At 42.4% G+C, this 15,863-nt stretch overlaps 1 protein-coding gene across 2 annotated transcripts; it reads right to left on the bottom strand.

Moving 5' to 3' along the window:
• Positions 1-3,906: 3,906 nt before the first annotated feature.
• On the bottom strand, positions 3,907-15,863 carry LOC121626068 (microtubule-associated protein futsch-like). Of its 2 annotated transcripts, XM_041964427.1 has the most exons (5): positions 15,614-15,863; positions 8,292-9,396; positions 4,770-7,898; positions 4,574-4,636; positions 3,907-4,430 (listed from the first exon to the last, which is right to left on the bottom strand). In XM_041964427.1, the coding sequence occupies exons 2-5, from the start codon at positions 9,349-9,351 to the stop codon at positions 4,417-4,419; spliced, it is 4,266 nt and encodes a 1,421-aa protein (XP_041820361.1). In that variant the 5' UTR covers positions 9,352-9,396; positions 15,614-15,863; the 3' UTR covers positions 3,907-4,416. The 2 variants fall into 2 exon arrangements, with proteins under 2 accessions (XP_041820361.1, XP_041820360.1); XM_041964426.1 differs by having other exon boundaries at positions 4,770-9,396.

Genomic DNA, 15,863 nt, shown 5'->3' on the forward strand with positions numbered 1-15,863 from the left:
CTCTTCAGGACTCCGACTCTTCTTCTGGACTCTGTGGACTTTCTGAGGAAAAGCTGACTTCTCCTGAGACTTAAATTTTAAGATTAAAGTGATGCAGTTACGACTTAAGAATAAGGCAGAGAATCATAACTTGAACCTGATCCAGTCAGAATCTGATGCAGAGGATGTTGGATGATTAGCAGGGTTAATCCTTGCTTCTTTATCATGACGACATCATCGTCTTTTCATCCTCGTCCGAGTGGCTGGAAGTCGTACTGGGTTGGCTCCAAAAGGAAGGTCTAAAAGTGCATGTTTTTTCAATGGGAGGTTGGCTATTATAGTATGGCTCGGGGCATATCATCTCCACTGAGGGAGTATCCGCAGACCCCACAAAAATCAAAGCTGTGTCTAAGTGGCAGTGTTACCACTATGTTTCGCTCCTTTTTGCGTGTTGCCAGCTACTACTGTCACTTTGTGGAGGGCTTTACCAAGCTGGCAGACCCTCTGCACCAGTTGGTGGCTGAGCTGGCAGGCACCAAGTCCAAAAAGGGGTCAGGCCCTGGGTGCTGCATGGACATCTCAGTGTGAGGAAAGTGTAAAGGCTTTAAAGGCGACACTGGTTTCAGCTCCTGTGCAGACCTATGCCAACTTTTCGTGCCCATACATTTTAGATCGATCTTTTTTTAGATCGATCTTTTTTTAGATCGATGCCAGGCATAGTGGCCTGGGGCCCATCTTCTCACAGAAAACAGACAGTGGAGTTAGACCTGTGGCTTATGCCAACAGTGGTCTTCGGCCCACTGAGCGCAAAATGCTCTATGAAGCTGGAATTCCTTGCGCTCAAATGGACCATGGTGTTCCAGGAGTACCTTCTGGGGCATGGGTGCCTTGTCTACACTGGCGACAACCCATTGAGCTATCTCCAGTCTGCCAAACTGGGGGCCACTGAGCACAGATGGGCTGCTCAACTTGCGACCTTTGACTTTGATATCAAGAATTGCTCAGGCCGCAGCAACAGGAACAGTTTCACATTCCTTGCCTGGCACTGCTGTCCTTGTCAGCCTCTAGGAAGACACAGGCCAAGCTCTCGTGGCAGCAGCAACTCAGTCCTTGGTTTTGGTTCTTCCATCCTGCTCTGCTTCTGACATCTGTTCCTTGCAGGAGCCCTCCTGCGGGACATCCTTGTGTTTTGGTGGCGGAAGGCTCCGCCTACACGAGTTGAAAGGCATCAGCTTCCCAGGTCTGCCATGGCACTTTTGCACCAGTGGGATCACCTAGTAGAGAGAAAAATTGAGTCCCTTTCCACCAGGTCTTTTGTCCAGATGGGGGAGAAGAGTTGCCCCAGCTAATCTTGCCTGCTGCCCTCAAACAGGAGACTTTGAACCAGCTACACCAAGAACATACACTGCTTTATGTCTTTGGACATAAACACACAGACACACATAAACATACACTGCTTTATGCCTTTGTACTTTATGTCTTTGGACATAAAGTGGCGGGTCCAAGGGTGTGAGCGCGACCAAATTGCTAAAGACTCTGGACATGTGCCACATAGTTTTATTGGCCACTTGCATCCTTCTAGGTCAAACGAGATCATGGCCATAGACTTACACTGCTGGAGCCTTCCCAGGACGGGTTTGAGAATGTTCTGTTCATGATGGACCTAGCTGTCCCTACTGAAGGTTATTAAGTTCTATTTTGGGTCGCTGGGTTTATTGGAATGGGAAAACATGTTTGAACATAACCAGTTTGGGGGTCACAAAGATAGACAATTTATCAGACACAGCAGAAAAAGATGTGGTAATACCAGATCGTCTGATTTGTAGGGAAACAGAAGTAGGGGTAGAAGTGAAACTGTCAACATGATGTGTGTGTTGGAGCAAGATGCATTTTCAGAGCATAAGAAAGATAACCACCTTATAAGGTGCATTTTCAGAGCGGGGAAGGCACACCAGGACAATATAAGAAGATTGTATTCGCTTTTAGTTTGAGATCCTCTGAGCAGTGTAATACTTAGACATTCTCTGTAAGGAGTGATCTCCACTTTTTGCAAACAGCGTATTAAAGGCTTTTGATTCAACTATCATCTTCTGAGTACTCTTTTCTGCATCAACCAACTCGGGGAAGCAACAAAACACTGCTTCAACACTACCTGGGATCAGCGGGCCTCTACTGTGGCTCAGGTCATGCTTTCTGAGTGGTTTTACAAGTTTGGTGTTCTGAGCTGCCCGACTCAGACCAAGGAAGGAGTTTCAAGAGTTCTTTGATTCACCCGCTCTGCTGTCTGTACGAAGAAAGTTTCATACTACCCCATACCACCCTGCGGGTAACGGTCAGGACCCAGTACCAGGTATTACATTTCAATTCTTAATCATCCTTATTCCTATAATTTCATTTCATAATTGATGACAATAACAGCAGCTCAATTTAATCATCAATTTAATCATCAAATCAATAACTTGTCATTTCACAAAAGCTTAGCATACTAGGAATGCATGATAAAGTCCTTTACTCACAGTGTATGTTTGTCAGGGGAATAGAAATCTCAACTTCCTTGACATGGAGAACTTAATGTATTTTCACAAATTTAGGTGCCTTTGATGTTTTTTTCTGCATGATTCAATAGGGTTTTTAACCTTGACACCTCTTTACTTCATGCAGAACATACAGAATGTAGCAAGGGGGGGTGTGTGGGTGGAGGCCACCAGAACCTGACAACCTGATGCCACCTGCAGAGTTTCATCCCAGTAAATATCTTATGAAAATCTGAAGACCTCAATTACTTGACAGACAACACACGTTCATTTAACTGAGACAAGACAGAGACGTGGTGACAAAATAAAGCCAAACTAATTAATGGCAACTGGCAATCACTGCAAATGGTGCTCCACTGCAAACCGTGTCCTGGTGAACTTTAACACTACAGTGAGGGGAACCAATGTACTGTGCCTAGCCTCCGCTGTAAGCCGACTAATGCCACCAAAAAAAAGGGTTAACATAATTAAGGAAAACAATTAAAAATACACCAGTTGGTCCCGGCTAACATGCAAGGAATGTATGGGAAAAGCAGATCATTAATAAAGGCAAACACGAGAGCAGGGCAAAACAGCAGCTGACAATGACTTATAATTCAAAAAGGTCACGTTAAAGACATGGACTGGGGTCAGTCCTGTAAAATTTATGAAGTCACAAGGCCAAAGTTCTTCAAACTAAATTTGAAGTAACTGAAGTAAAAATTTACATAATTCCAATGCACAAACTCTGGGGTGAATTTCATGCTCTCTTGTTATTTTTAAGTTTCGTGCAGTCTGCACCCCTTAATGCACACAAACCAACCCATTAATAGCTACTTAGTGTGTTAGATATCCAGTGCATACTTACCATTTTATGATTTCACTGTTGTCAAAATAAGCACAACAGATAAGTGGTCTGGTTTTTGGCGTCTGTGTGCATTATGGTTCTTCAAGATGGACATGAATTCAACATTGTCTCCTTACTTGCTGTATATTGTTTCATCATCATATCTTACAGCCATTTCACAGAATCCACCAGACATTGAGATGCAAGATGGTCAATTATTGATGAAAAGACAGATGGACTGACCAAGTATTGATAGATGAGGTATTTAGTCTGATCAGCACCAGTTTCTGCTATCACAGCTGTATGTATGACACAATAAGATGGAACCCCAATTTCCCAGCTGCCAAGTTAACATGTAATCATGGTGAGAGTAACAATACAGGTACTGCCACTACTGATAATGTTCAGATGACAGAGTTCACAGTATATGGTTTAACACAGGCAAAAGTGTGCATAATTAAAATGGAGACCAACAATTAAGTGTAATATATATTGGAATGTCTTCCTCTAGAGGTGAAAAAGTACACATGAGCCAAACATTCATTAAATATTGTATATTTTCAACATCAACTATTTAAAGACAAATGTGACATTACCCATAAGAAATCAGTGCTGAGTTTTCAAAGAATAAAAACAATGAACAATAAAGAACTTAAAAAGAAGAATGACGATGACACACACACACACTTATATATATATATATATATATATATACATACATACATAAAAAAATCTGAAATGTTTAGACTGTATTCTGAAACTTTGCATGCAAGAGCTTAATGTTGCATTTTCACACACTGAGGTAGCTGGTAAAAAAAATACAAACCGCTCATATTAATATCTTTACAGTATGTCTATATACATGCAGTTAAAATACAGAATATTCAGTTTTAGGATATAGGTACAAGGTGTCCGTCATGGAACTATACACAAATGCTTTGGAAAATCAAAGCTAGAATCAACTACAACAACAGGAACAGCTGGTTTCAGGCATGGAACACCTGACCCTCTGGGAGTGAAACACAGGCACCTTTTCCCTCAAAGATGGGGTCTTGGAGGGGTCATACATTTCTTCCCCTACCTGTCGGAACCTACAATACAAAATGTCGAGGAACAAGAGAAGAGAGGATTAAACCTATATCCCACAAACCAGAAAACCTGGTGAAACTGCATGGTGTATTGGAGGGTAGGCTGTAAGACAAGTGTTATTAAACAGGAACATGTTAAGTGTCACCTTTTGTTGGCTTAGCCACTGTTGGCTTCTCTGACCACTTGTAACCATCACCCACAGAGTACCCTGTGGTAAGAAATAGGGTTAGGAACATGCTTTCATATCAGATACATTAAAAATAACTTTTGATTTGACTCATATAAGAATTTATGAAGGATCATTAAAAAAAATACATTTTAGAGACTTTAAAATAACACACATTGTTTCCTTGGAGCATCCCGAATTCTGGCCCTTGTCAATTCTACGGCAACAGGCTTGGTCTTCCTCATCAGGGGGGCTGCAGTATTGTGGGAGTTGTGTCTCTGTCTGGGTGCCCTGTCACAGTGACTAGGTCCTTGTCTAGCATCACTCCTTGAATCATAATGACTGGTTCTCAAGTCCTCCAGGTTACTTTTTCTGTCTCTCCTGGTTGGGAAAAAGCTGTTCTTCCAGTTATTGTTCACATGTTCCCTTGCAGATGACTGCATGGTTGCAGAAGATGTTGGGCCTTTTGGGTGAGTGCAAGAATAATTTAGTGTTGGGGGGTTGCTCAAAGAGCGGGACAGCTGCAGCTTGGATGAGGACAAATGTGGTCTGGGAGTAGATGTGCTCTGCTTTGACTTAGGAAGGCCACAAGGTTTGGAGGTTTCTCCAGACTGAGACATGCCTCCAGACTGAGACATACGGGAGGCAGAGATTAGTCTGGCTTCAGAAGTTTGTCCACTTGTGGAAGACAAGCTACCGATGGAAGTGGATGGGCCTTCCTGGCAAGGCAACAAGTGTTGTCTTGAAATCAGTCCTGGTTCTACTGCACTGGTCTGAATCATATTCTTTGTAGAACGATGTCTACCATTTGCAGGTTTTGGCTTGGACATAAACATTCTTTTTCCATTTCTATGCAAATGTTGTGTATTCTTTTCACAGACAGTATTTTTGGTGGTTCCTGTTGGGGTCTTTGGAGCCTGAGTTTCATCATTAACCTGCACGTGGACTCTAGGTTCTTTTACAAGTTTTATGTATTCAGTGGGTCGAGAGGACTTCACAACAATAAGGCGAGGAATCACAGGATTAGAATTTAAAGAGGAGTCTGTCTCCTTGCCCACAGACTGGGGTGGCTTCTTTGGCAAGTCTTCAGATGACAGTCTGGGGCTTTTAGTCTTTCTGTTGGCAGTTTGTTCAGCACTTTCAAATTCATTGTCCACAGATTCAGGTGAATTTATCTTTTGGTGACCACATGAGACACCATCTGCTGACGCTGAAGAGAACTGTCTCTTCTGGTTAGCCTTTTTGTAGCTTTGGTCAACGTCATCCTCTGTGTCAGAGTCAATGATTATTACACTTTCTGTGGTTGACATCTTTTGTCTGCTATGCTGAACATGCTCAGAGTCCCCTTTGGTTTCAATCAGTTGTCCACTCTTTTCTGAACTGTGTGACCACTCAGAGAGTACATCCTGCATCACTTCTTTAAAACGCGTGTCGTGAAGTGTCAACTGTTGCTGTGGCACTGGTGCGTCTGCAGGTGTCAGTCTGTCTTTTTCAAACTGTTCTTTAACAGTCCCACGCGCACTGTCCACAGTTTCAGGTGAACGTCTCTTTTTTTGATAACATTTGGCTTCTCCACTGCCGTCCGAGCCTGAAGAGAATGACCTCTTCCTTTTTGCCTTCTCTTTGCTGTTTTGCTCACTTTCATCCTCGGTGTCAGAATCGAGGATAATTATTTCATCCTTTTTTGACATATTTTGGCCGTTGGTCTTATGTTGAACATGCTTTGAGGCAGCATTGTCTTGAATCAGCTGTCTAAGTTTCTGCAAGCCCGACTTTTTCAGGCTCCTGGTTTGACCTTTTTGCACATTGGCAACCTCATTTTCATCCTCTTTAGACACAGACTCATCTGTCTCTGGGGGCAGAGTTGCTGGCCTCTTCAACAACTGCCTGGGCACAGTCAAATAGTTGCGTTCTGATCCAGATGAGTAATCACAACTGTCCTCAGTTTCACAGCTGTCTTCAGTGTCGGAGTATGACTCTCTCCGGTTTTGAGGTGTATGTGGTTCTCCCTTAGAGTCTAGTTCATGTTCGGTTGTGCTCCAGCCTGATGCCACCTCAAATCTATTCTTAAGTTGTACATTTTTTGCTTGTAGAAAGCTCTCGATTGTGTCAAACACCTCCATCTGGGAAGAAGGAGAAGCTGGTACTTGATATGTGTGACACTGTGTTTGCTTGTCTTCAGTTTCACCATCATCTGGGACAACATTTTCTGGGCGGTCCTGCTCCTCATCTTCTGGTTCAAATTTAAGGTCAGACATGCTTAAAGGAATGACTAGCCAGTCATCATCCACCTGATCATCAGTCTCATCTTTCAAAGGACTACATGAATTGGAGTGGTTTGTTTGCCATCTCACATGTCTCTGACCCTGTACATGCCCACGGCTTTCCAATGGTCTAAATGATAACTGTTTATCATTTGTTTCAGGTACTTGTGTCAGTGAAGGCCTCTCCACAGCCACATTCTCAATCTCAATCTGTGGATTTTCATCTTCACTTATATCTTCATACTGAAATTCTTCAAAATATGATGAAAAATGTAATTCCTTGTGCTCTGTGTCTGGGAGTTTTGCGGACAGCTGTGGCCTGTCTTCATCATCTGAAATGTCTTCATATTGTGGATTTTTTACAATGTTCACAGAGAGTGCTTCCCCGCCCTTACTTTTACACAGTGCTGCCTCTTCTTTGTCTTTTGTAGAAATTGCTACACTTACATCAGTTTGTAAATGTACAGAACCCACGTCATCCTTCACACATTCAACAATTGTGTGGTTGCACAGACGTTCACTTTGATTTGTAGGAGTTGAGACCACGTTACGAACCTGCTTGGAATGTGCGGCCACTTCCTTACGGGTAACACTGCATTGCTGTGCTTCAATGTTTTTTACTTGTTTTGTATTTCCATCTTGACTTTCAGTGAGTGATGTGTGTTCAAATGTTTTCTTTCTAGGTACAACTGAACTTGACTTGGATTGATGAATCTCTGAGACATCAGTCACACCTTCCACATTGTTCAACCCTCCTGCCTCCACTGGTTTTAGGCTCGTATCTCCTTTTCCCCTCTCTGTTGTGTGTTTGAGAGCCAAAGAAACACCAGGCATTTGGTCTGTGTGATCCAAATTCTTGTTCATATGTAACCAAAGAGAATTATATTCTTCTTGTGATGAGCTGCAGTTGAGCGATGAACGGGAGTACTTCTCAGTCAGTTCATCCAAGGTCATTCCAGACACTGCGGTGAGAACCACTGGACTCTCATCTTCATTCTTTGTGCAAGTGGCAGCAACTTTCCCCATAATTTGTGGATATTCTGCAGATTCAAAAAGATGAATGTTATCTATATCCCCATTCCAATATTGCTGCACTATGACTTTAGGAAAATTATCCATCTCTGCAATGGTCTCTACATTCTCCAGAGAAGCAATCAGCTCCTTCAGTGCAGTTAACGAATAACAAAGAGTGGTTACACCACTCTTTGTTAAGTTCTTATCACGCCATTTACTATAGAACATTTCACCATTGCTACAGACAAATGTTTTATTTTCACAGTCACCTGAATAAACATGTCTGACATCCTCATTTGCAGACATAGTCACATCCAAGTGTTCTTTTACTGACAATTCAAAATCTACCAATGCCCTCTTGTCAAAAGATTCAGTCTTAGGAGCATGTTTTGAGTTTCTTATATCAGAGGCAAGTGTACCTGTTGAAGGTTTCTTTGATGTAAATGTAGCACAATCACTGGTCTCTTTAGAACTCGGAGTTAACTCTGCATTTGCTCTGCTGCCCCTTGAACTGTCCTCTTTAAGTGCTTGTCCAAGTGTAGCAGTGCACCGTTTAACCACAGCACAACTGAGACTTTGCCTCTTCACAACTCTGTCTGAGGCAGAGGTTGTCGGGAAATGAGCAACACTATTCGACTGGATGGAGTCAGACTGGGGTGTAGAGTCCCTGATATTAGCGGAAAAATCCCATCCCTCACCGGTGAATGTGTGTCCATCATTTCTGTTTTGCTGGGTTAAACTGGCCCGAAAATGGGCAACCTTTTTTGCAATATGGTTCTGTATTTGGTCATCTGTAGGTGGTACCATTTCTCCAACTGGCAAGACTTTGTCTGTGGATGGCTGCCTGCTGAGAGAGGAAGAGGAGACCTGCTGCTGCTGGGGGTTGGCATGAGTTCCTCCTAAATGATGCAGATTTTGTGTTCTAGTCTTTCCACCATTACGCACAGCTGGTGGACTTCTCACTTGCTGACTCTTGCAGTGTATTTCACCTGACAAATTAGTACAAGTACTTGTTTCTTCTGAAGAAGATGAGGGGTTAGTAAAACAGGATTCAAACTCTTGATAATTTCCTTCCAGTAAGGCAACCAGCAATGAGCGAGATCTCTGCTTTTTGTTCTCAGACGCAGCATTAGTATTTGCTTTTCTCCTTATTTTGTAGAGACTGTTCTGAGGGCTCCTGGGTTTTGGGTACTGGAATTCAGTGCTTGTTATGCTTGACTGTGTCTCCATTTGGCGGAGTCCCTGGAGATTTTGTTGCAGTTGTGTTTTGCCTTGATGCCACTGACCAGGAATGTAAGACACTCTGAGGTCCCAAGGATATTGAGTGGCTACTATGTTTTTTTGTATTCCATTTGCAGGGTCAATCACTGGTACAGGTGTGGTGTTGTTGTCCTGAGGTGATGCGAGAGCACCATCATCACTCTGGTGCTGGAATGCAGGATAGGCTCCTGCTTCGCTGTAGGGACATCCAGATCGCATTGCATGTGGAGCTATCTTTGGACTTCAGTTAAGCACTTGTCAGGTCTAGGAAACAAAAACAAACAAAAAAATTAATAAAAAAGGAAAGTGGTTGGGTGGTTTCACATTCAATATGACATAAAGGCCTTTTCAACAATGGGAATTTTATGCGCATCCTCTGGTTCTCTTTTTGTTTCCATTGTACTGTCCCCACTTTGGGTGTGAAATCCTGAACCTAAATTTGGAGGTGGTGCTAAATCCAAGTTCCAGGTATTCTCAAGGGAAGAAATGAAACAGCTGGTCTGCAACACAACAAACAAACAACTAATAACACAGAAATGTGGTTAGATAAGAATTACAAGGAAGTTTTTTTTTCAATATACAGGCAATGCTCTGTACCTGAAACAATCCGCACCTCTAAGTTAAAGGGGGCCTACAAAAACTAGTATTTGTCCCATGTGGACAAATTTCTTTTTGCTTACTTTTATCATTCCCCTCTGGCTTGCGCTATCTGTGCTGCAAAACAAATTTTTTACTTCCTTTTAGCATTGGTTTCAGATCGGTTCCATTTTGGATCCAGCTTCAATTTGGTAAAACAACAGTGTTCTACCAAGATATATACTACATTCAAGTTATGATTAAAATGTGACAGCCACAATGGTCGATATGGTAAATTTTTTTACATAAGCCCATCGAATTCCAACTTGTCTGCAAGCAGCCCAAATTTTATGGAGGACTACATGCTTGGGCAGTATTGACCAAAAACACATTCATAATCAAGCCCCATTATACCTCGCCTGTGTAGCAAATGAGCATGTCAACTGCAGTTGCAGAACTCCATTACTGCCAGCGCTGGATCTGTTCAGCCACAGTCCTTTTGCCAACTTTACACATTTTGACAGCACTAAAAAAATTGATGCACAATCATAGCAGTTACAGTGGCATGTAGAAGTTTGGCCACCCCTGGTCAAAATGTATGTTACTGTGAATAGTTACATTAATTTAGTGGAAGATGAAGTGACAGAAGGCATAAAGTTAAAGATTAAATATTATTTTCAACATTTTAAGCAAGATTAGCATATTATTTTGCACATAACTGCACAAGTATGACCATGGAAGAGTCGTTAGAGGAAAATCTTTCCTGCATCCTCACCATAAAATTCAGCATCAGAAGAAACATCTAAAGAAGCCAGATGCTTTTTGGAAATAAATCCTATGGACTGATAAAGTTAAAATCCAACATTTTGGTCACACTAAGCAAAGGTATCTTTGGAGGACAAAAGGGGAATATTTCACACTGATGGCAAGAAATGGATTTGATTAAAGGGGCAAAACTGTCAGTTGTCAACCGGGAGAAAATCATCAAATTTAATGATTAAATGCATGAAACTGGCCTACCCAAAGAGAAAATTGAAAGGTCTGCTTAACTGAAAAATGAACTATTTACCCACAAATTGTAGTAACAGAACAAAAATAATAGGCATTTATAAACTGCACAAAAGACAAACTCATCCCTAAAGCCAAAAAGACAAAACACAACAACAAAGCATATTTTGTAAAATTAACAGTAGTGTGCTGTCAATTATTATTACAGTCTTCGATTGCATTTTGGGTAATCAATTTTCAGGCACAGCAAGTAGAAAAAAAATCCCTTTCCACTAACTCCTTCACTCTGAAAATAACAAGAAGCAACACAAAACATTACACTGCAACATCTAGAACTACTTTTAAGATACTATTGCAGCCTTTCCACGTAAACATCAGGGGTTAAATTCAAACCAACCTAATATACCATATCAGGTACTGGCTGTACAGATTACAACGACCAGCTGCCACTCTAAATTACTGCCCAAGCGTTTATTTCCGAGACTTGAATGTTCAGGTCACACTGACACTTGATAAATGACATACAAATCCTGCAAGAAAACAATCTTGCAAGAGCTCTGTCACTCCAGCCTTAATAATTGTGACCTAAATATTTATTGTTCTTGGACTTCCAACTAAAGAATTGGGCTAACAAATTTGGTGCCATGACCTAGATCGGCTGACTCTGAGGCCGCATCCTATTGAAGTACTCTGGAGTCGATCACTGACCCTTGACAAATGATTTTTGGCAGGGGGTAGTTTCCAGAGGGAGATGAGTCAAGACACACGCTACCTTACTTTAACTGTGACCTAAATAAATTCTATATCTGTGTACTGAAGAGTTCTCCAGTTTGTTCTTGGGCTTCCAACTAAAGAATCGGGCTAACAGCAGTTCTAACCAATTACAACAAACAGAGTCTGTGAACCAGAAACAAAACCAGTTGTTTGGCAACTGTTATTGAATACCTAAGATGTTTTTCCATGGAAGAGACCAAAGAAGAATTCTCATTGGTCCACCTCTCGTATTCCTTGTTCCAACAAGCCAGGATCTTGGGCATTATGGGATTTTTTTTTTCTATGCTCCAACTTTTCTTCATTACTGCTTTAGACATTAGGACAGGGGTCGGCAACCTCAAAGAGCCAGTTGGACCTGTTTCCCACGGTAAAGAAAACACTGGGAGCCGCAAAACCCTTTTGACATTTAAAATGAAATAACATATAGCATTTTTTTTTTTGCCTTTATGCTATGTATAAACAATCTAATCTGTTGCATTTATGAAAACAATGAACGACTGCAGAGATAACGAAATTACATTTCTGCATGCAATAAAAAACATTTTGAACTCTGAAAAAAGTAAAAGTAAAATACTCCATGTCTATTTGAGTCCTTCTTGTATTTATGACACCTAACGCCTAACTTAAATTATCCACTGGCAGCAAATTAAAAATGCCATCCTCTGTCTGTGTGCCATCATCCTTTTACTGGCGCATTCAGTCAGCTGTCAACCTGAATAATAAAAGAACTATTTCACTGAAAAGTAAAAAAAAAAAAACATGACTATATGCAAAATAATGGGCAATTAAAATATTCATCAAACTTGGTTAATGTGATTTCACAGGTTGGCGACCCCTGCTTTAGGAGATCTGTAGACAGCAAGCAGTTTTCAACTGTCCTAAGAGAGTCCTACCAGAGGATAAAGGATCTAACGGTTGTGGTACCTGGGTTCAGAAAATGGGACTTCTGCTCTATGGACCCAGTGGCCATTGACTGGTCAGAGACTCGGTTGCATGCAAGTCCAACCTCTGTACAGGGCAGTCCCAGCCCAAGAAGATAACTGAACCACACCCAGAAATCAGGGCTCCTTCTGACTGAGATCCTGCAAGAGCTCTGTCACTCCGAGCCCAGCGCTGCCTTAAAGGATATCTTTCGTTTTTTTACAACCTGGACCTTATTTCTAGCATTAAATACGACCATTTACTCACCCAGGCAACATTGGTGGCATTTGGAGTCGTTTTGACGAAATGAGCCCTAGAGGAGCAGCGCGTAGATACGTATAATGCGAGTACTCGGGGCACCCAAGCGCAGCCTCTATATAACGCATAATCTGCGGGGAAACTCGTTCATATTCCAATATTTTGTTATGATATTCTGGTGCTATTCTGCTCCGAGCCCGTGGTGGCATTTTGGGACTTTTGGGACACGAAAAAAAGTCTCCACCACTGCCCGGTTTATCATTGCGCGGAAATCCTCCAGTGTTGTGATACAGACGTTTATTGACACATCCAGACGCGTATCTCCTGGCCGCAAGTCCCACTCTGAACATTGTCCACAAGAACACCACCAGTTACCGTCTACTCGTGGATGTGCAGCCGTTTGTTGTTGTTTGGCCAGCTGTTCCTCTCTCTGCCTGCGCATCCTCTTTCAACGAGCTCCTCGTCCGTGTACTCTGGCTCAAAACGGTAAGGACGTCCATCATAAACAAAGTCATCGTCCACCACCTCAGAGTCGGAAAAATATTCATCCATTTTGTAAAAAATAACAGTCGCAAACTACAGCTAAACTAGCCGACCGCCGCAGAGTTAGCCGTGTTGTGGCTGGCTGCTCGACACGCGCAGCGTTCGGAAATGACATCATCCGCATCAGAGGCAGTTGCCTAGATGCCTAAAAATGTCGCAGGATTGCAAATCTGCCTCTTTGGGGTCGGTGTTAGCTAAAAAAAAATATTAAGACGGCAGAAAGGTTTTTGGCAGACTGTCAATGTTTTATGGGGACACAGCGACCTGAACAAAAAAAATGAGACGGCACCTGACCAAACGCCCACGGCTCCCCCTCCTCCATACGCAGTAGCACATGCTATGATGGAGGCCCTCGAACACCATATGCTACTGACAAAGCCTGTTACATGTGAGAGAGCTATGGCAGGACAGAACAGGTGGAGACCCAGCCACAAGTGAGACCACTGAAATGTTTTTTAGGCGGGGTGAAGAAGCTTCATTGTCCCCCACTGTACAAACATCACTGAAGAATGTGGTGGGATTGTCCAGTATGGCTTACACAGTCTGGGCCACACATGTCACTCAGTACATTGACAATGAACTAGAGCAACAGTAACAGGAGAAGAAAGACCTGGCTACTCTCCAGGCACAATTAGCAAAACCACAGTCCCCTGTTCTGTTTTATTTAAAAAAAAATGACTGGAGAGTTGGACGGACACCAATAAAACACCAGAAGCGAGATAACTCGCTAGAACCAGTACAACCCAGAAATCTGGAAAGTCCCTAAGATCCCAATAGATAGTGGTGCCAGGGGCATCTCAGTGGAAAATCCCCAGACAACGAAACACCAATAGAATCAAGAGTAAAAGGTAAACTGATAGTAGAGGGACGCGGCCAAACCATATGGCCATGCCCCCACTAATAATATAAAAGGTGATGCTCTGCACTCTGTGCTTTTTCTGAAGAAAAGCTGACTTCTCCTGAGACTTTGAATTTTTTCTTAGCTGAGGCTGAATGAATAATCAGAGAGAGGGAGAGAGACTGTTTTCTCTCTCTTCTTGCTGAGGAATGGAATCTTGACAAAAACTCATGACCCTATCCAATAAGTCTAAGTCCTATCCTTGTAGTAGCAGAGTGAATGGAAATAACTCCATTTTAAAATCCAAAGTCAGTTGGAAATAGTCTGAAGTGGATTTTCCGATGCCCATTCACAGACCAGATTCTGACTGGATCAGGTTCAAATTGTGTTTCTCTACCTGATTCTCAAGTCTTAACTGTTTCACTTTTATCTTAAAAAGTCTAAGTCTACGACAGTCAGCTTTTCTTCAGAAAATGCACAGAGTCTGATATTAGAGTCAGAGTCCAGACGAGTTGAGTCCAGGGAGCTTTATTCTTTTCACAGACAAAAAAGCCAGAGTCTGCTCTGCTGAACAAACTGAAATTCACTGTGGAAACTTCACCTTTTATACTATTATCAGGGCCGTGGCTACATGGTCAGGCCACATCCCTGTACTACTTTTTTCTCTCTCAATTCTAACGCTGTCTCGTCAGCTGGGTTTTTTCCCCTGGTTTTGTCCTGGCATCTCTATCTATTGGAATCTGGGGATTTCCTGACACTATGACTCACTAGGCAACCAGAGATATGACTCACAGAGAAGTGACTCACTAAAACAGAGATAAGTGTTAACACCTTTTTCTAGTCAGCAGACTCAAGTAGATGCACGTTTGCATAATTACACAATTGAATTTGTCAGCGAGCATTTTGCAAGTGATTGAAGTGAGAGTTTAGCAGGTGGTGGTGTACACTCAGCCTTTACTGCATAATTTACAGTTGCAAAAGTTGTCGTATTTTGAAGGAAGGAAGTATGGCAGATACAGCATCACCGCAGACCGCATCCTTTTACCGACCCTGGTTAAGTCAGAGCTGAAGTAATTTATTAAAAACCACATTCGGTTAGAAAGAGTAACTTTGAGTGAAATTTCATAGAGCGTTAGGAGAAAAGTGAGGGCAGAAAGAAACGGCTAGCATCATACAAACAGCATTATGCATGTGCGGTGACGATGTTGTTGTCCAGCTGCAGCCAATCCATCATCGACGAGGGGGGGGTGGCGCTTCAACTTTCTCTGATTCGCTTAAGTTTCGTTTTAGCCCCCGGGTGAAATGAAGGATTTAGCGTCATTAGTTGTCCTGCCAGTCGTGCTGACTACAAACGTCGTCAATACAAGCAAAGAGACAAGCGGCTACAATACCTCACATAGCAACAGCGCTACTTTCACTGCACTGAAAACGCTAACGTCAGATTTAATATGCGTAAGACTGAGAAGTATTCTGTCCCACGCATGAAAAAGTACATCCTTGGTAAATACAAACGTGTGTATGTGGACACGTGTAATGTGTCCACTAACGTTCATCGTTACTCACCGGGTCTCCACATTTCGCCTTGTTTAACGCGTTTCTCAACACCGCCAAAGCCTCCTCCAAAGCGGCGTAAAGGTCCTCCGTTATTCCCCTGCGGTGACTTTTCACGGCGTAAAACTCCAGTAAGACACTCAAATGAAACAAATCCCACTGAGAAATCCGACTGGTGTGGTTGTTATCCATCAACGTCCATGTGCCAAAGGAAAAAAATTAAGGGTTTTCCATGTCCAGTCTGCCTCCTCACCAACCTGCT

This window comes from Chelmon rostratus, chromosome 22 (assembly GCF_017976325.1).
Source record: "Chelmon rostratus isolate fCheRos1 chromosome 22, fCheRos1.pri, whole genome shotgun sequence".
In the NCBI taxonomy this organism is placed as follows: domain Eukaryota; kingdom Metazoa; phylum Chordata; class Actinopteri; order Chaetodontiformes; family Chaetodontidae; genus Chelmon; species Chelmon rostratus.